This window comes from Apis mellifera, linkage group LG15 (assembly GCF_003254395.2).
Source record: "Apis mellifera strain DH4 linkage group LG15, Amel_HAv3.1, whole genome shotgun sequence".
Lineage (NCBI taxonomy): Eukaryota > Metazoa > Arthropoda > Insecta > Hymenoptera > Apidae > Apis > Apis mellifera.
Genome location: NC_037652.1, coordinates 9,427,354 through 9,449,586, shown reverse-complemented (window position 1 = coordinate 9,449,586; position 22,233 = coordinate 9,427,354). Strand labels below are relative to the sequence as shown.

The following is a 22,233-nucleotide window of genomic DNA, read 5'->3' as shown; positions in this document are numbered from 1 at the left end:
AAGACATCCAACTGATATTAAATCCTTGGCATTTATATTTAGATTCTGTCAAAAATTATGAATTAATTTATAGTAAATTTAAAAAGAGAAGCATTAAATTATCTTGTTATATCATTTCGTTCAATTAGTTCCACTTATTCTATTTATTTATTTATGTATTTACCCTATGAATTAAATAAATAAAATGTTTTATGACTGACACGAATGAAATAAATTTTAACACAATTAAAATATATTTTATGCAGGAGATACATAAAAATAAAAAAACAATGGGTTTTCTTAAACATTTATATCTTTTTCTATAGCCTAATTTTAGATTAGAAAGAATTTCGTCAAATGAGATAATTTTAATTTCGTTAAATAGTTAAGGATAAAGAGATTTTTAAGATTCTTATCGCAAAAAAATATGTGTGATATAGATACATGTTTTTTTATTGCTTTTATCCAATTTAATTATCATTTTTTTAACCTCTATGTACACCCATTTGGGTTTCTTTATTTAAAAATCAAACTGTAATGTGTACGTACATATACTGTAACAAAAAAAATGACTAATTTTGGACTTTTAAATAAGATTGAGCCGAAACACGACAAATCTGCAATGTCATGCCGACTCACGGCAGAAGTAGAGCAAGCTCTAAAACTTCCACCACGTTTCAAAAATCAGTATAATATTTTTAACTCTCACTAGAGAGTATATCAGATATTAAGCTGATAAGAACAGATACTACACTTTGATCTTAGCCAAAAGGCCGAGAAGCGATATTGTCAACCACCTTTCATTATATTTTTATATTCTTTTTGAAGAATTTTACTTGCGAGAGGCATGCAAGTTAATTTGCCCTCTAGTGATAGAATACGGAAATAATATTTTATATTATATTTTATATTAAAATTGATAAAAAATGTTTTAATAATTTTATTTTATGATAATTTTTGTTTTGTTTTATAAATTTTCAAAATGAAAAAAATGCAGAAATATTAAATTTGAAAATATAATAATATTAATAAATGTTTCTATATTCTTTTTTGGGGATGTAAATTATATATATTAAATTATATCAGTTTTTAAAAGAAATGTTTCTTTCAAAAAATCAAGAGATAAAATTCATAAACAATATTTTTCTTTTATAAAATTAATTTATAAAAATTTTTTGTTAAATTATAACAAAATTTTTTTAAGCTTTCATTTTATTATTATTTATATATATATAAACATATATATATATAACGTGTCACAAAAATTTCGTAACATTTATAAACTAGAAATTCTTAAGATAATTTCAAACAATATTTTCCTTTGCAAAAACTTTTATTAAGCTTTGTTAATAAATTGTTAACAAGAAAACATTGGCTGTTTATGAAGCATATAATTTAATTGAGTCGCGATAATAATATTGACTATCGACTATAGCGTATATATAGCGTATATATACATATATATAGCTATAGCGTAAGATCTATATCTTATTTTGTATACAACTGTTATTTTGATTAAATAAGATAATTTTTTTTTAAAGTTTTGATAAACACACTTAAAGAAGAACGTTATTATATTTCTTATTAGTGTATTATGCATTTTTTTTATTATAAAGTTCTTACAGTAAAAAAATGTGAACATATTAATATAAATTATTATTAGAAAAATATATTCATAAAAAAGTATGAGTAAAAATTAATGTTATAAAATTAAAATCTATTATGAAATTAGAATTCGAGTGTCAATGTATTTTTATATATATCTAAATTAAAAAAAATATTTTTCAGATAATATGTTTTCCAAGGTTAGGTTTATTTTACGACAAAACATTTTAGGAAAAAATATTAATCAATCATATAAATTTTTGTTAATTGGTAATAATAATAATTATCTACGACATTCAGTTGCAAACAATCTAACATATTTATCACAAAAAAAGCAGAAAAATAAAAAAAATTATTCTCTCCTACTCATCGTTTCTTGTTTTATAACCAATCTTATTGTTTGGAATGGGTAAGTTTTTCTTTTAATAATATATAACAATATTTTCTTAACTGTTATCCATCTCTCATATTTTTAATGTTAAATGATTTAACAAATTTCAATAAATATAGAAAAACATTATTATGTATTATATGTATTATTTTATTATTTGAACAATTAATTTTATGTTTGAATGTATTTCATTAATTTTAAAAAAATTTTCTTGTAAAAAATTTTCTTGTAAAAATTTCATTTTACATATTTAACCATATACTTTTTTATTATATTACCTTTTTACTATTATATCAATTTGTAAAGAAAAAAATAAGTTGAAAGATTAATGGTAGTTAAATACAAATGTAAATTAATTATTGTCTAATATATTTAAAAAAATTTATTAACATATCAATAATTCTATACATTTTTACATCATTTTTCAATATATATATATATTTCTTTAACATATTTAATTTTTAATTTTTAATCATAAATTTTAATATATGATATAAATAATGTTGTTTTAATTACAATTAACATCAATTATATATTAACATTTCTTTACAATATTATTTTTTCTATGTTGTTTACTATCATTCATTATTTTTCATGTTAGTTTTTCATTAATTTTTTTTATATTTTCAAATTAGATAATAAAAGTCATAGAATTTATGATTCTTTGTCAATATAGTTTAATAAATTTACAGCTATTAATATTTTCATAAATTAAATAAATTATTAATCTAAAATTAATCAAAAATTTAATAATATATATATAATTTATAATGCGTTTTCAAAAAAAATTATCATTATTTCAATTATTTAATAATTTCATAAACTTTTTTTTTCAAATTTTATTTCAGAATAAAGAAAAAATATTATTCTACGGTAATTGCTGCTGAAATGATTATCAATGAAGAATCAAATGATGAAAGTAAAAATGAACAATTGGATGAAATGCAAGAGGATAAAAAGAAAAAAAAGAAAAAGGAAAGGATTGGTTTTCGTGATAGAAAGGTTAGTAATAAATCTCATTTAATGAAAGATAATAATGAAATCATGATTGAATTGAAATTATTTAAAGATGTATGTGATTAATTTATATACATTTATATACATTTAAAATTATCTTAAAATTGTAAATTATATCAATGATTTCTATTATATTGTATTGAGTTATCAATATTATTATTGCATTATATACTGTAAATTGTATAATGAAAAATGTTTATATTAATATTCAATAAAAAATTTAATTATTCGAATCGCAATTGATATTTGAATCATACTTCAAATAAAGAATTCAATGAAATAAGGAATTTGACTTAATACATTATAATATATTATATAATTCTTGAAATTTGTAAATTTGTTTTATGTATTATATTTCTAAAAATATTTCCTTAAAAAGAAATCTGTTTCTTTTCAATAGAAAATTCAATTTCGAAAATTCACTAGCTTACATATGTACAGTTATGTTTGTATGAAATACTCGCACATTTGTATTCAAATATTGCATGGCATAGAATAGATGATATATTATTATTATAATTTAATGATTTTCTATTAATTAAATATTTTATAAGCTGAAGAAAGATAAATAATAAAGAAGGAGAAAAATATTTATTGCCATATTAACTATGAAAAAGAAGATATTAAAAAAAGAAAAATAAAAATAAAAAATAGCAAGAATTATATTAAAAATTTGTACTAATTAATTCTTTTACCTAAATTTATGAATAAAATGAAAATAAAAAGGGCACATAAAGTTGTTGAAAAATATATTAATTATTATATTAAATATTATTTTATATATAGAACTATATAATATGTAGAATATGTAGAACTTTATGAAAACTTTATGAACACTTTATGAAGAAGAAAGTTCTTAACAATTAGTTAATAATTTAAATATAATTATATATATCCATATGTAAAGAAAATTAAAATTAATTCGTTATTTTTAAATTATATATTTGACTCGGGAATCTTATTCTTCCGTAAGAATATTATTTATTCGATTTAATTTACTTACTCGACATAATTATTTAGAAGAAAAAATAGGAACCCCTGTATCATTTATTTTCAATAATAAATTTCTAAATTAAATTAATTTTATTATTAGAAGCAATTTTTGCTTTAAAAAAAATTTAAAGATATTTAAGAGAAGATATTTTAAAATCGAACTACGTAATTATTAATAGATATTTATTACAAATATTGTATAGATATATCTTTTTAAGTTTAAATAATATACATGTATTACAGATTATAGAATATGAAAATCGTCTGAGAGCATATTCGACTCCTGATAAAATTTTTCGTTACTTTGCGACCGTAAAAGTATCGAGTTTAGAGGGTACTGAAATTTATATGACACCTGATGACTTTTTAAGATCAATCACTCCTGACATGAGACAACCAGACGGTATTATTTTGTTCCCATTTATAATAACTTTTTTTTTATTCCTCTTTATTACTTTATTACTAAAAATATCCTATTATTTATTTATTTATCTTATAGAAATATAGATTTATTTTTCTTCGATCTAATTAATATCGTGTTTCTTACGTTACGAATGAAACTAACATAAACTTCAATTTTATACCTTACTCTATTAATAACAAGTTAAATTTAATTAAAATATTGTTTGAAAAAGTGCAAGTTGTCATATATTTTTTTTAATATTAATATATGGTTCGTATTATTTATGAAAATTTGTTTTGTTTATAAGAATTTCATATAATTTTATTAAAAAAAAAAGAGGGGAAAAAAGAAACAGTGAAATTATAAATTGCATGTATCAAGACAGAAGGAAATTGTAAATTTAATATTTGAATCGGATGATAGATTTTGAGAAATTGTATAACATTTTTTTTCTACCATAATTATCCAAAATTTTGTGATTAAATTATACTGATATTAAATTGAGCATATTATTATGTGCTCTTTTTTTATATTTAAATAGAAATGTATTTAAATCGAATGTTAATATTATAAAAATTTATTTTAGAAATTATAAATAAGTCATCTTAAAAATAAACATTATTTCCTATACAGATAATAGAGTATGAAAATCGTATAAGACACTATTCTACTCCTGATAAGGTATTTCGCTACTTTGCTACACTGCAAATGATTAACAACGACATCCATGAAATTTTCATGACACCTGATGACTTTTTAAGATCGATAACTCCTGGTGTCAAACAACCGGATGGTAATTTTTAATGAAAATCGAATTGTTGTATAGATTTTTGTAGTATATTTGTAGTATACTCAATTCTTGATTTAAATGGTGTTTATTTTAATTTATTTATGCTGTTTCGAAAAAGAAATTATAGATATAAATTTAATCTCTGTAGATGGACATATTTTTGAGATTGTTAAAAATTAATTCTTAAAAAAAATTTAATTTCGTTATTTTTTGAAAAAAATATTTTTACTATTTATAAATTCAAATACAAAACAAGTATTTATAATACTTATTATTTATATACAAATATGTATAAATATATATATGCATAAATATATACTTATGTAGTAAATTATTATTTATATATTATTGAATTTGGAGATCATTATTTTCTAATTCTTGAGATGTCCTATATTCATTAATTTAAAGAGATATATACGCATCCAAAGATATTTTCATTAATATTTAATTGTTAAAAATTAAAAAATAAATTTAAAAATGCATTTTTTTTATTTGATTTTTAAATATAAAAATAAAAGAAAAATATGAAAAAATAAAATATGAATCGAGAAATGAGTTTACATAAATTATTAAACGTTTCATTATTTTTTGATTATTTTTTTCTTTTTCAATTAATGTAAATAAGTTAAAATAAATGTTTCATTTATATCATATATATATATTCACATATATCATTTGAATTTTTTATTTCATAATTATAGTTTTGATTTTATACGTTATATGGATGATATATTTGCATGTTAAATGCATATCTTTTGAAATATTATTATAATTAATTATAATTTTTATGTATTTATTTACAATGTTTTTGAATGATGTAATTATTTTCAGGTCTTGGGCTGGATAAATATAAACGCTATGATCCTAAAGTAAGTCAAGTTTTAAATTCAATTCAGATTACTAAATTAAATAATTTATTACATAAATTATATAAAAATGAAATAATTTTACATTTAAATACATTCTAAATTATATATGTATATAGAATTCTTACAATTATATATTTATTCCATTATTTATTCTATTATTATTTTATTATTAAAAATTACACGTTCATAAAATTTTACATTGTTTATTTATTTTTAATCATTTAAAAATAAACAATTTTTAATGTATAATATATAATAATATATAATAATCTGTGTGTATATTTTTATGCATATATATTAATATTATGTTTATCTATTTTTTATAGAATGTTAATACAAGATTAGAATTGACCTTAGATGAAGATAGTATTTTTTATAAACTTGGAAGCGCTGGTTTAATTACTTTTTCCGATTATATATTTCTGCTTACTGTATTATCTAGTAAGTTATATATACACACATATATATTACATAAATATTATTATAAATATTTTATTATAAATTTTATTTCTTTTTTCAAATAGATTTTTTTTAAACTATATTATTATAAATTAATATCTCTAAAACAATAATTTTTCATATTTTAAGAAATTTTTCTATAGCTTCCAGAAGACATTTCGAAATTGCCTTCAGAATGTTTGATTTTAATGGAGATGGTGATGTGGATTCTGAAGAATTTGGAAAAGTTGCTACATTAATTCGTCAACAAACTAGTATTGGTAATCGACATCGTGATCATGTTGCTACTGGTAATATGTTTAAAGTAAGTAAAAAAATTATTTGCAATTTTATAATATTTTATATATATTTTCTCGAATATATATCTATCTAAAATATATAATCTATCTATTTAAATATATAAGATGCTAAATATGAAAAAATGTTTTAAATAATTGTATGGTTTCAAGGAAATCAAGATATTATTTAATAATTAATTTTGCAAATTTTAAAAATGTTTACAAAAATCACTTTTGGATTTTTAAATTAAAACCGATATTTTTTATTGTATATACAATTGTTAATGCTATTGAAATGTTTTTTTTTTGAAATACTAATTAAAATTAATTTTTGTACAAACAAGATATGATTATTTATAAATTTGGCATTTCAAATATTTCAATGCATATATCAAGTTGCGAATAATAATTTATAATATTATAGAATATCATATTTTGAATCCGGAGAAAAAACCGCAACTTTTCCAAAAAAATTTGAAGATTGTTTGAATTTAGACTTTCGCCAGGAGAAGACATGCCAAAGAGACATAATAAGATATTTCGTAATATTTTGTGATAATCATGATATTTGGAATAAATTGATGAAATTTCATTGTTAATTATTATTATTGACAATAACCAATCAATGTGGTTCCAAAAAATAGCGAAGAAAGTTTTATATAAAAATGACATGTCAATTTAATAAAAACATCCATGAGGATAATTTGTTATTGCATTTGTAGACGCACGCGCGTGTGTCTTTATATCTATGATATTTCTATTAATTATCTTTAATTTTTAGGGTGTCAATTCAGCATTAACTACATATTTTTTTGGATCAAATATGAAAAAAAAGTTGACAATTGAAAAATTTTTGGAATTTCAACAGCAATTGCAAAAAGAAATACTTAGTTTAGAGGTAAATTTTTCTTTATTACATTATATTGAAATTTATGTTTTTTAAAATTTTCTTTAAAATCGACGATTAATATTATTTAAATTTATCTCATTTTTGTTGGTATTTTGTTGGAATTTTCCTGCATTTTAATAATTATATTGTTATTATTGTTATAGTTTGAACGAAGAAATCCTGACGAAAATGGTCGAATTACTGAAATAGATTTTACTGAACTATTACTCGCATATGCTGGCTATCCTGACAAAAAGAAAGCGAAAATTAGAAAAACGGTTAAAAAACGGTAATTAAAAAGTAAAAAATAATTAATAATTATTGTAATTAATATGAATAATATTTTTAAACAAAAAATTAAATATTCAAATTCAGTATTTTAATTTTTCAAATATTTCAATATTCAAATATATTCAATAAATATTTTTATTTCTTTCAGTTTTAAGGATAATCCAAAGGGAATAGATAAAGATGAATATCTAAAATTCTTTCACTTTTTAAATAATATTAACGACGTGGATACGGCTTTAACATTTTATCATATTGCTGGAGCATCTATCGATCAAGGTTTTTCATTATTATTGAAAATAACATTTATATCATTTACATAAAAATCATAGATCAATTTAAAACAAGTTTATTTTAATTATATATTATTAATTTTTTTATTCTTTTATTTTTTTTTAAAGTGCATTATCTTTTATTATACGGGATATTCGATTATTAATAATTAAAGATCGATAAAAATATTCTTAAACACGAGCACCTGAATTTATATACAAACGAATAATTTAATGACTATCAAACTCAATGATATGAATAACAATTTATATAAATATATTATAGTGCTTAGATAAAAAGTTTATATACTATAGAGGATCTTTGAGGATCATTGTGCTCTCTATTGTTTTAATTATTTAAAACATTCATCAAAACATCAATTTCATTAGTATTTTTTATTTAGAAATGATAATTTAGGTTTTGTTATTTTAAATTTATTTTTAGAAATGTAACCTAACGATATTTATCTATCGTTATTAAAATGATTTTCAAATTATTTGCATAAAATTAAATATTTTATATATTTTTATATTTTATATGTTTTATTTATAAACATATAATATGATGATTTGCTACGAAATTTTTTTGTGATAAATAGAATTTTTAAATATGAATTATTATTATTAAACATTTAAAATTTTAAAATTATTTCAATAATTGTTCTTTAATGAATAAATTTTAATTGCTATATTGCTATATACATAAACAGTTATAGTATATATAGTATATAATATATAGTTTCTTTTTATTTTATAGCAACTCTAAAACATGTGGCAAAAACAGTAGCTCATGTTGATTTGAGTGATCATGTAATACAAGTGGTTTACACAATATTTGATGAAAATAGTAAGTTATTCTTAAATTTTAAATTTTAATTGAATATATAAAAGATTTGATTATTTCGTATTTCATATTATTATACTATATTTAATATTTATATGATTAATAAATTTATAATATTGTAATTCTTTATATAAATATTATTCTTCATTTAATGTTTCTTATTGCAGCATGAAATAATTAATATTCGATATATTCGATACAGAATCGATATAGATCGATTCGATATAGAATGAATATTAAAAATGTAATATATAATGTGGAAATTTTAATCTATTAAAATGTATCTTATAAACTGTTATAAATATAGTGTTGAATATTTATATTTGTTTTAATATATTTTATATTTAATTTGGTGTAATATGATTTCTGATATATACTCTATATTGTAATATTTGGTCGAAATAATGACATTCCTTTTTGTTAATTTCCAGTGGATGGCCAATTGAGCAACAAAGAATTTGTCGCTGTAATGAAAAATAGAGTACTACGTGGACTGGAGAAGCCAAAAGATATTGGTTTTGTAAAATTGATTGAATCAATAGTGAAGTGCTTAAAAATCAGTTATAATATGCATCTTGATAGTTAGATTTAAATTATTACAGCTTAAATATATTTTATAGCGTTTATTAATCTATTTAAAATGATTTATCTTATTAAAAGAATATTATTATCAAATGTATAATGAATAAAAAAATAAATATTAAATTTATTTGATTTGTATTGTGTTTTGACTCATTTTTTCGATTTGAAAAAAGCATATCAATTCATCTATATCTACTTTTAAAAAAATAAAATCACAAACGAAAATAAGATAAAACAGACTTAATTAATTTAATAAATCTATATGTTCTATATTCTAAATATCAATCACAATAAGAATTTTAAAAAAAAAACGATGAATAATGTATTCAATCGATATGTCATACCTCGTTTATGATCACAAATCACGAATCAAGAACAAATATAGATAAGAGGAAATGATAGGAAAAAGAGATAGATAGTAAAATATTGAAATTAAGATTGCAAAGAATGTTGTTGTAAATGAAATAGACATGAAAATAAGGAAGAAAAATAGAGATAGAATAAGAATTGGTCAATCATGTCATCTATCAAATATTAAAGATATATCTTCAAATGTAGTATAAAATTAAAGATTAAAGATGAATGCCATCTCTTGAAAGTTAAAAATATATTTTCAAAATTGATCTCTCATGCTGATTTTCAATTTTTATGCTATCTTATATTTTTCTATCATTATTTGCTATCTCTTTCTATATGTATTTCAATTGTTGCAGTCTGTAAATGGCATTGATTCTCGAATTTTTATCCTATATTTGTCCCATCATTTCGTTTCCTTTCCTTGTCTTCATTTTTGACGCGTGGCTATATAAAATATGAGAATGAATTCGATCAATTCGATATACATCCTTTCTCTTTCAAAGTTACAATGTGTTTTAATCTTTGATATAAAGGATATAAATATTTTATCAATTATAATCTATGTATCTATCGAATAGAGATCTCTAGGATAAGAATTTTGCAAAATATAATATATATATGATATATGATGTAAATATTTTTTTATATAAGAAATCATTTAAAAATAGTGTTATGGGATTTAAACAATGAAAACTTGATTATATGTATCTTATATAAGATATATAAAATTTTATTATTATCGTATAAAAACTGGATAAATGCTCAAATTTAATCAAGTATTATTATTGCTTTACTTTTTATATATTAAAAATATGAGTTTTTTTATCAGTTTAACTATTAATATTTTATTTTTATCAAATGAAATTCGATTTAAAGCTGTGAAGTTGTTGAAAATAAATAAAAACAAAATCTGAAATATTTTGAATGTATTTTTATCGTGTGGCAATCCTTATACGTGATTAAATATAAATTATTATTATTAAAATATAGATTACGTAATAAATTACAAATCTATGCGTGCTATACAATTATTATCAAAGGCCATTAAGACATGTCATTGCAATTTTCCTGTGTACAGAATGTAAATAATCTCTTTGTATTACTCAGTTGCATTTTTCCTAAAATAATCGATATTCATGAGGAATACATATTATTGATATTATTATTATTAATTCGAAAGAATAATTTATGATAACTTATGACCTCTGAGCGAAGATTAATCTTGATAAACTTTTCATTTATAGTGTACCGAACGAGGTTCGTATGACTCATTACGAATATTTCGGTCAGTCAAATTCTACAAAGATTTTATTAAGAATGATGAAAACCTTACATAATAATGTCAACGATACCGTCAAGGAATCTCTTTACGGTGTAACATATGCATTTCCGCAATTGGAATATCAAGTAGCTCACAAAGTTGTTCTTATGCCAAAGGTGTGTATATAACCTTATACAAATTTAACATTGTTAAATAGTGTAACACAAAAAATAATTTATTGTAAGATATTTTACACTAAATAAACTTAATAATATATTATAACTTAATAATATATTATATGTACATCGCAGCTTCGAGATCGAAGAAAAGTATCTTTAATATGTGGTGGCGGAAGTGGACATGAACCTTTTGCGTCAGGTAAGAAAATATCGAAAATATTTATCTGTATAATTATTAAATATTTTATATATATAAATTTATTTCCTTTTTTTTTTTTTACTAAGTAAATATAAAAATATAAAAATATCTCTCTTGGATTGGATTTATATATATATATTTTGTAAAATTTATAATATATATTCATAAAAAAAAGGTAATTTGAATTAGGTACTTACTGCATTAAGCATTTGTATCATTAAGTCGATAATTCTATAAAAAACCAAGAACTTGAATATTACGTAATATATTATGCAAATGAAAAATTTCATATTGAATCAATGAATTCCGAATTAAATATAAGATCGACACTTTCTAAATATTTACTAATAAATATCTGCAAAAAATATAATAATAATATAAAAAGCCGAAAATTTTTAATTCAAATTCTCTGAAACTCAAATTCAAACATGAATTTTTTTTTTTACTTTTTAGAACATTAATATTTTATGAAAATCATAATTAAATGTATTATTATATAATTATATAATAGCAAACTATAAGTAAGTGATGAAGTTGTTTTAAATACTTTTCAAGGTTACGTTGGTAATGGTATGTTAGCTGCAGCTGTAGCAGGTTCAATATATTCTGCACCACCATCAGAACACGTTTCTTATGCTATCAATCGCGTTTCTGAATACAATAATAGTAAGTTGAACAATTTCATAGATTTTTAAATTCAGAATAAATTATTGTTTTATAAATTAAAAACTTGTTATCAATATTTATGAAATAAGTAAATATTTATTATATATAAATCAATATATATATATATATTCTTACTTTAATTAGTAAAAATTTCAATAATATAATTATAAATTCAATAAATTGATAAAATTTTCGATACGCATAAGTTTTTAATTTTTTTTTTTCGTTTTCATCAAATTTTTATCTCAATTCGCGATAATTCCTTTCTGTTCTTCGTTAACATTTTATTTTTCACATTCATCTTTGATATTAAGGACCTATGGACCTATTCGACTGTAGACAAATCACATATCGATAATAGCAATGCTAATACTTGCTGTGAATATTTACTTATTTATTTATTTACTTTAATAAGAAAATCTTATATGTAATAAAATTACGCGAGTTAACGATTTATTTAATGATAATAGATATATCTTCCTCTATCAAGAAATTATATACGGCATATATTATATAATTTAGCAAAGTAAATTAAAATTTATTTTTTTTATGATATACAATATATAAGATGTATATTCCATTTTTTGTATAATCAATCGTGAAATATTATTTAAAATCCAATATATTATAACTTATAATTATGATATATCGTGTTAAAGACCAACTAGATAAAATATCTTTATAAATACAAATATCCTTTACTTATTTAAATTAATAATTAAATTACAATTTAAGATAATTATTACGAATTATTAAGGCTAATTAGTTCATATAATAATATAAACGAAGAAGAAGGAAATTTCGTGAAATTTAATAGTTTAATGCGACGCTTCAATTCGATAAAAATCTCATGTAGTTGGTACGAAAAAATATTACAAATATATTTATTGAATTAAAAATATTAAAATTACTAATTATTTGATTTCTTGATAATAAAATTTCAAAATAATATATATGTGAATACATATATGAATAAATAATATATTTTTTAGCTGGTGTCTTAGTAATCGCTCCGAATTATACTGGCGATTGTCTTAATTTTGGAATAGCAATCGAGAAAGCTAAACAAAAAGGTATAAAGGTAAAGAAAAAAAAAATTTATCTCGTTTTATATCATTTGTAGTCCCGCATGGCAATATATTATTTTTTCGGTAATTTTTTTCGCGAGTTAGATTTTATTGCCAAAAATGTTTTTTTAATATTTATTTACTTACATATTACATATTTCAAATTGTAAAAAAAATTTTGTCTATAATATAAATGTGTGTGCATATATATATATATACTTTACAATGCAATTCTTATCATTCACACATATTTTTTCTTTTATAAAAATTTAAATTTCTCCATTTATATATGGAACTTGTTCCGTTCTTTTTTTATTTTAGGTTGCAAATATAAATGTAAACGAAGACTGTAGTATACCGGAAAAAGATCAAAGTCGAGCTGGTAAACGTGGTTTAACTGGAATTGTATTTGTGATTAAAATAGCTGGTGCAGTAGCGGAAGAAGGATCATCACTTGAAACAGTCTATAAAACTGCACACGATGTTTTGGATAATTTAGCTACTACTTCGGTTGGATTGACTGCATGTGCAATACCAGGTCAGTATAGTTTAATATTAAGGAATATTCTATTGAAATATGATACGTATATATATATATATATGTTAAAACAATTTATTTTGAGTTGAAAAAAATGATATAATTCGAATCAAACTCGGTTTATATGAGAAAAAAATTTATTGAAGAAAAAAAAATATCACTTTCATTTATCATGTATCAAGATCTCTTTTCAACTAAATTGCAGTTAACAATTTATTGAATTGCGATAAAAAATATAAATAGTACAATGGCAAGGATGATACGATCGCAATCATGTTAAAAATCAAAGTGAGATCGAAAGGAAATGAAACATCAAATTGATGTTCACGTTTTTTACGTTTTTTACGTTTTTATGTTTCGAATGGAATTAAAAAAATAAATAAATTGTAAAATTAATGCAAACTATATATTACATATTACAGGTCAACGTCGAATGTTCGAACTTGCAGACGATGAGATCGAAGTTGGGATGGGAATTCACGGAGAGGCTGGATATGAAAAAACGAAATTAAAACCATCGTATGAGATAGCTTCATTGATGTTGGACCGCATAACCACCGTATTATCTTTAAAAAGTGGAGATTCAGTTGCAGTTATGATTAATAATTTTGGAGCATTAAGTCAATTGGAACAAGGGATAGTTGCTCACGATGTGGTCAAAGTACTCCGTAAGAAAAAGATTAAATCTTCGTATATATTGTTTTCTTATAGTACTATTTAGAAAAAAAATGAAAAAATAATTGTGACAGATAGATAGACAAGATAAATAATATATATCATTACTGCGATAATGGATATACAATACAATTATCTATAATCGATTATTCAAATTATACAAGAAAATATATAATTGTTTGAAAGTCGTTACTCGCAAATCAGTATATATACAATATAAAGTTTTCAAAATTTTCATCTTTATATTAACGCATTCTTTATTATTATTGTCAATATTCGATTTATATTTGATCATTTCATTAATTTTTCTGATAACTATATTATTACATGGTAATCATGGTATATGAAAATTTGAAAAAATTGAGATCCATACGTATATTTTGATATCAAGATTATACAAAATTTTCTTTTTCTTGTTAATTTTCTTTTTGATCTAATTATATATCTAATATTAATATTAATATAAATATGATTTATTTGATCGATCGATATAACTCGATACTTTTATTCTTTGTTCGAATCAGGCAATATGAATATAAATCCTGTTCGAATATATTGGGGAATGATAATGACATCGTTAAATAGCGCTGGAGTACACGTTACGCTTTTAAAATTACCTGACAAGCATAAAAGTTTTTTTCTTAAATGTCTCGATGCACCAACTGATGCACCAAAGTGGCTAGGTAGCAAGTTTAGCATTCCTTTAGAACCGCCAGAACCGATCATTCAACATGAAGTAATACGAAAAGTAGATAAAACTGGTATAGAACTTTCTTCAGATTTACAAAATTTATTAAAAAATTGTTTAAAAAATGCTTGCGACAATGCGATTAAAGAAGAAGAACATCTGAACGATTTAGATAGAGGATGCGGAGACAGTGATGCAGGATCAACGCTTAAGAGACTTGCCATGAGTACGTATTTTCTGTATTGTAAAAATAGATTAAAAAAAAAAAATTATTTTTGTTTCATTCATTGATTTGTTTCATTTATTGATAATATCGAATATATAATTTTTTTCATTTAATCCGATGCAATTCGGTTTGATATATTTCGTTTGCATATTTGTATTTATTTATTTATTTTTCAGGAACTTTGTTAAATTTAGATACAATACAATTTTCACATCCAGCGTCGGCATTTCTTGAATTAGCGCATATAGCCGAAGAAGAAATGGGTGGTGCATCTGGAGCATTGTATTGTCTATTTTTTACTAGTATTAGTACGCAATTAATTTCACCTACAGACAAAAGTTGGACAGAAATTTGGGCTCGTGCGTTTCGTACAGCTTTAAATAGTTTAACGCAATATGGAAAAGCGATGCCAGGAGATAGATCTTTGGTTATTATTATATTATATTATTTTAATCTAGAATAATCATTTATGTTAAATATTTATAATTTTAAATATTTTTTTATTTTAAATATTTAATATGACTTATAATAAATCATAGTTTATAAATTTTTGTTGTGCGGTAAATTTTTATAATTTTATTATTTTTCATTGAACGATCAATTAATTTGTAATTTATAAAATTCAAAGAATTGAATTCTATATATAATACTGGCAATATTCATATATAAATTAAATTATAATTTATATTAATAGTATTAATAGATAAGAAAATAATTACAAATGTTGATCGAAATACAGAGTTTATTTATTATTATTGTTTAATTAGAATTGTATATCCAATTATTAATTAAAATTCCTAATTGTATTAATTATATAATTGTAATTTAACTTTAATACAGTAACTACGATCTTGAAATTTATAAAATGATAATTATTAAAAATCATTTTATTATTGATATTAATATTCTTTTTTCTTATAGATTGATCCACTTAATGCTCTTTGCAACACCTTTGACAGAATGGTGCACAAACCATTAGGAGAAATTTGTGACGCGTTACGTACATCAACTTCGCAAGCGTGTGAAGCCACAAAACATATGAAACCTATGTAAGTGTAGTATATTTTTTTAATTTTTTTTTTTTTTCTATATCATTTCATATTTGTACATAAAAATACGTAATTTTTCTACATTTTTCCTTTGATAAATTTGTTCTGTTTGTTCTATTATTCAATCTAACGGTAGAAAAAAAAAGAAAAAATTATTTTAATTTTAAAATAAAGAAAAATTGTCATATATATGAAAAAGGTTTTTAAATTATATAAAAAACGATATATATTGATTCATATATTAAACAACATATATTGAATCAAAAAATATTATTAAATATTAAAAGAAATATTATGTATTCTTAAACATATGTATGTTTAAGAATACAGTTTCTAATATTTTGTATGTTATTTTTAGATTAATCATTTTATTTAATTTGTGTTATAGGGTAGGCCGTGCTAGTTATGTAAAACAAGCTAAATATTTACAAAACGTCGATGCTGGTGCATATGCAGTTGTAACTTGTGTCAATGCTGTTACAGATGTAATTAAAACTTTCTATTCTTCCTAAATAATAATAATAATACCAATAAAAAATAAAAAATAAATATTGTAATAAAAAATCTGTTAATTTTCTATAGATATATTATGAAAAATTAATATAAAAATTAGATATAAATTGTAAAAAAAAATTTCAAATATTTTTAATAATTTTGTGATAAAAGAAATGTATTTCTATTTAATATTACATCTATTTAATTTACAAATATTACATTATATAATATTATATTAAAAAAAAAATTAATTTCTTCAATTACCATGTGATAAATAGAAAAAGAAAATTAAAAATAGAAATTTTTAATTGTATTAAAATACTACTAAAATATTATTAAAAACTATCACTATTAAAATGTACTATATTATATATATTATTATTAAATACACGTGATAAATCCAACGTATATTAAGGAAATAAAAAATCTATATTCTGAATATACATTCTAAAAAATTTTTATTCTTAAAAATTTTGCATTCTATTCACTATATGGAATATATTATTAAACCGAGAATGTAATGTACATATTTTATAAATAAAGATTAAAACACAGTATAGTTTTGAAAATGAAAATAAATTGCGATAAAAATATTAATTAAAATCTCATATTTTGTCTGCGATCAAGCTATAGAAGAATATATATAGATTAGGAGAAAAAATGATGGGAAAAGATTTAGAGACAGATTAAAAATTCAGGAATTAGCGCCATCTTCAGAATGTCTCAAATGAAACATATATAAAAAAACAAACAATGAGACATAATGAGAAAAAAATAGAAATAAAATAGAAATTGATCGTCGAATACTTTTGAAGAGATATTTTTGGTATTAATTCTCAATTTTAATTTATTCTATTTTATTCCATTTTATCTTTTTTGATGAAATGTTTTTATAAATAAATATGAAAAGATGGGTTGACAATCCATTCTTACCTTATCTCTTCCTATTCTATCCTTTTCTAATCTATTTACTATTCTTTCCATATTTGATTTCAATGTTTTTAATTTATCTCTGTCCTTTTTATCCTATCATTTTTCCTTCTTGTCTATACTTGGTCTGGAAATTTATTAGATTAAAGATCTGATATTCTTTTGATTAATTTCTTTGTATAAATAATTTCTTTGTAAATATAAATTTGTAATGTGAAAATAAAATAAAAAAATATTTATAAAATATATCAAAACATAAAAATATGTATATGAATATATATATGCTTACATATATTTACTTACATATTTCGATATCTTCTCATTTTGTAATTTATCTACTATAGGATAATAATTATAGGATAACTTTGTATTCTATTTGTTAACTTTCACATTGTTCGATAATGTCGAAACAATGAGAGCGTGAAATAGGAACGGTTTTCGAATGGATTAGTTTGAATTGAAACTTGATCGATGATACATTACCTTTTACTCTTTATAATCATTTTTGATAAATTTTAATATGTTTAAATTATTTCATTTATATTTTCATATAATTATTCTCGTTATTACAAGTGTTTCGAAAAAAGAGTATAAACTTCCTTCAGGTAATCTGTTTTATTCTTTTTTTTTTATTTTAATATGTATAATATAATATAATATATAATATAATATAATATATTTGATCATAATAAGGGGAATAAAAAAGCAAAAAAAACAATTAAAAAAAATTTTATCCTTCTAGATATAATAGCTATGATTTATAATTATAATTCTAACGGAAAATTTTGATTTCTGAAACAATGTATTTTTACTGTTATAACAATATATTTTTATTGTTATATGAAAAAAGAATAAATAATTCTTTTACTTTTTTATGAATATAACTTTTTAATATTATTTTTCTTCGTGATTTCCAATTTAAAAAAAACAATTATTCCAATTAGTATTATAATGATAGAATGATTTTAAACAAGAAAAAAATAAATTTTTCAATCAACGAATGAGCTTATTAATTATGATATTAAAAGCGACAAAAATAAATTGAAACGCAAGTTTCAATTAATTTTTTATGATTTACGAACTAGATAATTATTATAATCACTAACCAAGATATGAAAATTGTAGTGCAAATTTACAGATGTACTCGAAAAATTATGGAGAAAGTCAACCGATGAAAATTACGGAGGAATTGCAGTAAAGAAGCAACTATTCCAGTTAGTATTATACTATTAAAACATTCAATGTCTCGACAATAATTCATTGTAATAAGAAGAAAAAAAAGGCGATTAATAAATTAATGTTATTTATTACGAAAAAAAAAATTTTTTTTAAAAAGATTGTTCAATTTCACGCGTGAAAATTAGATATTTTTGAAAAACTTGGTTTTTTCAAAGAAATAAAATTAAAGATTAAAATCATAAAAACGTATAGAAAAAATCGAGATAATTTCTTTTTAAATCGAAATCATTTATAGATCTTTTATAGATTTTCTTCGTATTTTTATATCTGATAATATAAAAGAAAAAGAAAAAAATAGGATCGATTTTTAATTAAATTAAATGTAAATTAAATGAAAATAATCCTCAATTATACAATTTTGCGCGACAAGTTCGAATTGTTAAATTTGTTTTAGAGATATTTTTATGGAAGATCAAAAAGATGATAAATTACAATTTGGCTACGTTTGCGAAAATCCAATTCAATGGGAACAGAGATTCGAAGAAAAAGATCTTTCGAATAATCGTCATCGTGGAAAGGTGAGATGATAAAAAATATTAAATTTGAACAATTAGAAGAACAGATATTTATGAATTCGATATATATAAGATTTTTTAAAATAAATACATTTAAGTTGATAAACAATTTGATTCTAATGACTGTTAATTGTTATTATTCATATTCATTATGATAATAAAAAAAAAAAAATTAAATTTGTATATAGGTTAAATGGGGCGATATGGATGGTAACTACGGCGAACATTATTGGGACATAAATCATAAATAAATGTCGAATAGTGATAATTGAAATGGAAAATAAAAAAATATTATAAAAAGAAATATTATTATGCAAATAGTCAATCTATGTAATGGAACATCAATATATGAAATCGGATGCATATTTGATTATTTATTTGATATAATGTTGCAAAATGATCAAAATGTAAAATGTTACGATGATGTAAAATAGATTAGTATTTACGAAATCGATCATTTGGAGAGAGGATTCGAGAAAAAGTATTTGGTATGTTCACATGTAGGACAACCTTTATTATTCAATACAATACTAATTATAACATAATACTACGCATTATTACAATATTAATATTATTATATTGGTTGTAATCCGAGTTTTTAATGGTGTTTTTTGCGGCGTGGGTGCGTGCGTTCCGTTGCGTGCATGCATGTACGCGCGCGCACTTGTGATAGTTCGTATACAAATAAATAAATAAATACATATCTGTGTATGTATGTATATGTGTATATATATATATATATATTTATTTATTTATTTATTTATAATATCCTAAACGTAGTGCATTACATGTACACGTATATATGTGTATATATGTATACATATATGATATTTATTATACCTTTGTATTATTACGCAGTACGTGAATTTATTTTATCTCTTATATCTTATAAACTTAATTCGAATAGATATAGTGTATATAGATATATATATAGATATAGATATATATATATATATTTATATATCATCAGGATGGTATAAATAATATTGTATTTCATAAAAGCACTTTTTGTTGCTTATAATATTATCGTTTTTTCTTTCTTTAAATTATCGCTTTTTCCTTCCACAAACATATGTATTTCCCCTAACGTTTTTCTTTCGCTCTATCCTTTCTTGTTATATCGTCACGACATCCACGAAGGAGTATACTTATACATATACTTATTTACATTTCTTAAAAAAGTGTTTATGTCTTTTTATTTTTTTTTTTATTTTTTTTTTTTTAATTTATTTTTTTATTTTTTTTGGCTTTCTTACTAGCTTCGGAAGGAAAACTTAAGACACATTACCAACTACTTACAGATATATCGAGAATTTGAAACGTTAAACATTGTTTCGCGTTGTGTATGATCGCTTTTCAATCGATTGATCGACCGCTAGATTCATCTCCCCTCCCCTCATCCAATCACGATGATTGAAATTCCTTTCGTGCTTCACTAGTTTTAGCCATTGATTTCTTTTCGTTCTTCTTTCGTTCGTTCATTCTTTCGTTCGTTCGTTCGTTCGTTCGTTCGTTCGTTCATTCGCACTCGCTCCCTCATACGCACGCATATAATAGCAAGTACTTATATTATTACAGTTATAGACGTGCTCGAGTGCGCGAGAGTTGAGCGCTATGCAAGTGTGGTACTTTGGAAGACTATCATATAACTCACAATATTCTTCTAATCCATGATCATTTCTTTCTATTGCATTTTATTTATAATGTTATATTAATGCACATGCCAAATTTGTCTATTACTCATAAGTATAGTCCTCCCCCTCTCCCCAAAAAAACAAGAGAGATAGATCCACAAAATAGATGAAAAAAAGGATAAAATGAATCGCATACAATTTATCGCAGGATATAATCGTGCAATAGAAAAAGTGATCAAAGAAAGTTTAGAAGAAAATTGTTTGCTACGTATGACATCCTTCCAGGACACTACACCGGCATAGTAATCGAGTACAGAGTGTCCTACAAGGTATGGCATATGCGGCAAATAAAAGGTAGATGTAGATACGGGAAAACGAAACGAGAAATATCTCTAATTCTAATAGTTGAATACTTGCTTGTTCCAATCATTGTTTTTCATTTTTAAATTCCTATTTTTATTTTTTTCCGTTCGAATAACTCGGCAGAGAACATACAATTCAGTTCAGTTTCTCCCCTTCCCTCTCCTCCCCTCTTTTTCTTTTTCTTCCATCGTTTAATTGTTGTATCGTTCTTAAAAAATATCCGATATTTATCCGATATTAATATTTTACAAACTTTAAACCATAATGTCCAGTCACATCGAATATCCGTTATGCGTTTATACAAGTTATGCTTGTATTTTATATCCTTTGGGTAGATATCAAACATTTTAATTCTCAGATATATCATACCTTATGAAACACATTTATGCTTTCAATCTATCCGCTTCGATAAATATCCTTGTACGTATATGTACTCTTGCGATCGTTTTCTTCATTCTTCTTTCCTTTTTTTTTTTTTATTTATTTATTTATT

The 22,233-nt window shown here is 21.8% G+C and overlaps 3 protein-coding genes and 1 non-coding gene across 5 annotated transcripts; 3 read left to right on the top strand and 1 right to left on the bottom strand.

Annotated features, from left to right (window-relative positions):
- Window positions 1–570: 570 nt before the first annotated feature.
- Window positions 571–764, bottom strand: LOC113219289. Its single transcript, XR_003306196.1, has one exon. It is a non-coding gene; the product is annotated as a U2 spliceosomal RNA (small nuclear RNA).
- A 694-nt stretch (window positions 765–1,458) lies between these two features.
- Window positions 1,459–9,711, top strand: LOC552081 (calcium uptake protein 1 homolog, mitochondrial). Of its 2 annotated transcripts, none has more exons than XM_624459.6 (12): window positions 1,459–1,662; window positions 1,768–1,993; window positions 2,824–2,977; window positions 5,022–5,181; window positions 6,010–6,047; window positions 6,374–6,488; window positions 6,650–6,810; window positions 7,566–7,682; window positions 7,838–7,962; window positions 8,113–8,240; window positions 8,991–9,080; window positions 9,509–9,711. In XM_624459.6, the coding sequence occupies exons 2-12, from the start codon at window positions 1,773–1,775 to the stop codon at window positions 9,661–9,663; spliced, it is 1,464 nt and encodes a 487-aa protein (XP_624462.2). In that variant the 5' UTR covers window positions 1,459–1,662; window positions 1,768–1,772; the 3' UTR covers window positions 9,664–9,711. The 2 variants fall into 2 exon arrangements, with proteins under 2 accessions (XP_624462.2, XP_006563774.1); XM_006563711.3 differs by lacking the exon at window positions 5,022–5,181 and adding an exon at window positions 4,229–4,388.
- A 1,303-nt stretch (window positions 9,712–11,014) lies between these two features.
- LOC413697 (PTS-dependent dihydroxyacetone kinase 1, dihydroxyacetone-binding subunit DhaK) lies at window positions 11,015–17,128 on the top strand. Its single transcript, XM_397138.7, has 11 exons — window positions 11,015–11,097; window positions 11,261–11,453; window positions 11,589–11,655; window positions 12,211–12,321; window positions 13,314–13,402; window positions 13,710–13,926; window positions 14,349–14,594; window positions 15,126–15,515; window positions 15,692–15,942; window positions 16,437–16,564; window positions 16,953–17,128. Exons 1-11 carry the CDS (start codon window positions 11,030–11,032, stop codon window positions 17,074–17,076), a joined length of 1,884 nt encoding a protein of 627 aa, XP_397138.5. The 5' UTR covers window positions 11,015–11,029; the 3' UTR covers window positions 17,077–17,128.
- A 1,168-nt stretch (window positions 17,129–18,296) lies between these two features.
- Window positions 18,297–20,924, top strand: LOC102655352. The gene is made up of 4 exons (XM_006563710.3): window positions 18,297–18,594; window positions 19,128–19,203; window positions 19,623–19,746; window positions 19,932–20,924. Exons 1-4 carry the CDS (start codon window positions 18,510–18,512, stop codon window positions 19,992–19,994), a joined length of 348 nt encoding a protein of 115 aa, XP_006563773.1. The 5' UTR covers window positions 18,297–18,509; the 3' UTR covers window positions 19,995–20,924.
- Window positions 20,925–22,233: the final 1,309 nt, after the last annotated feature.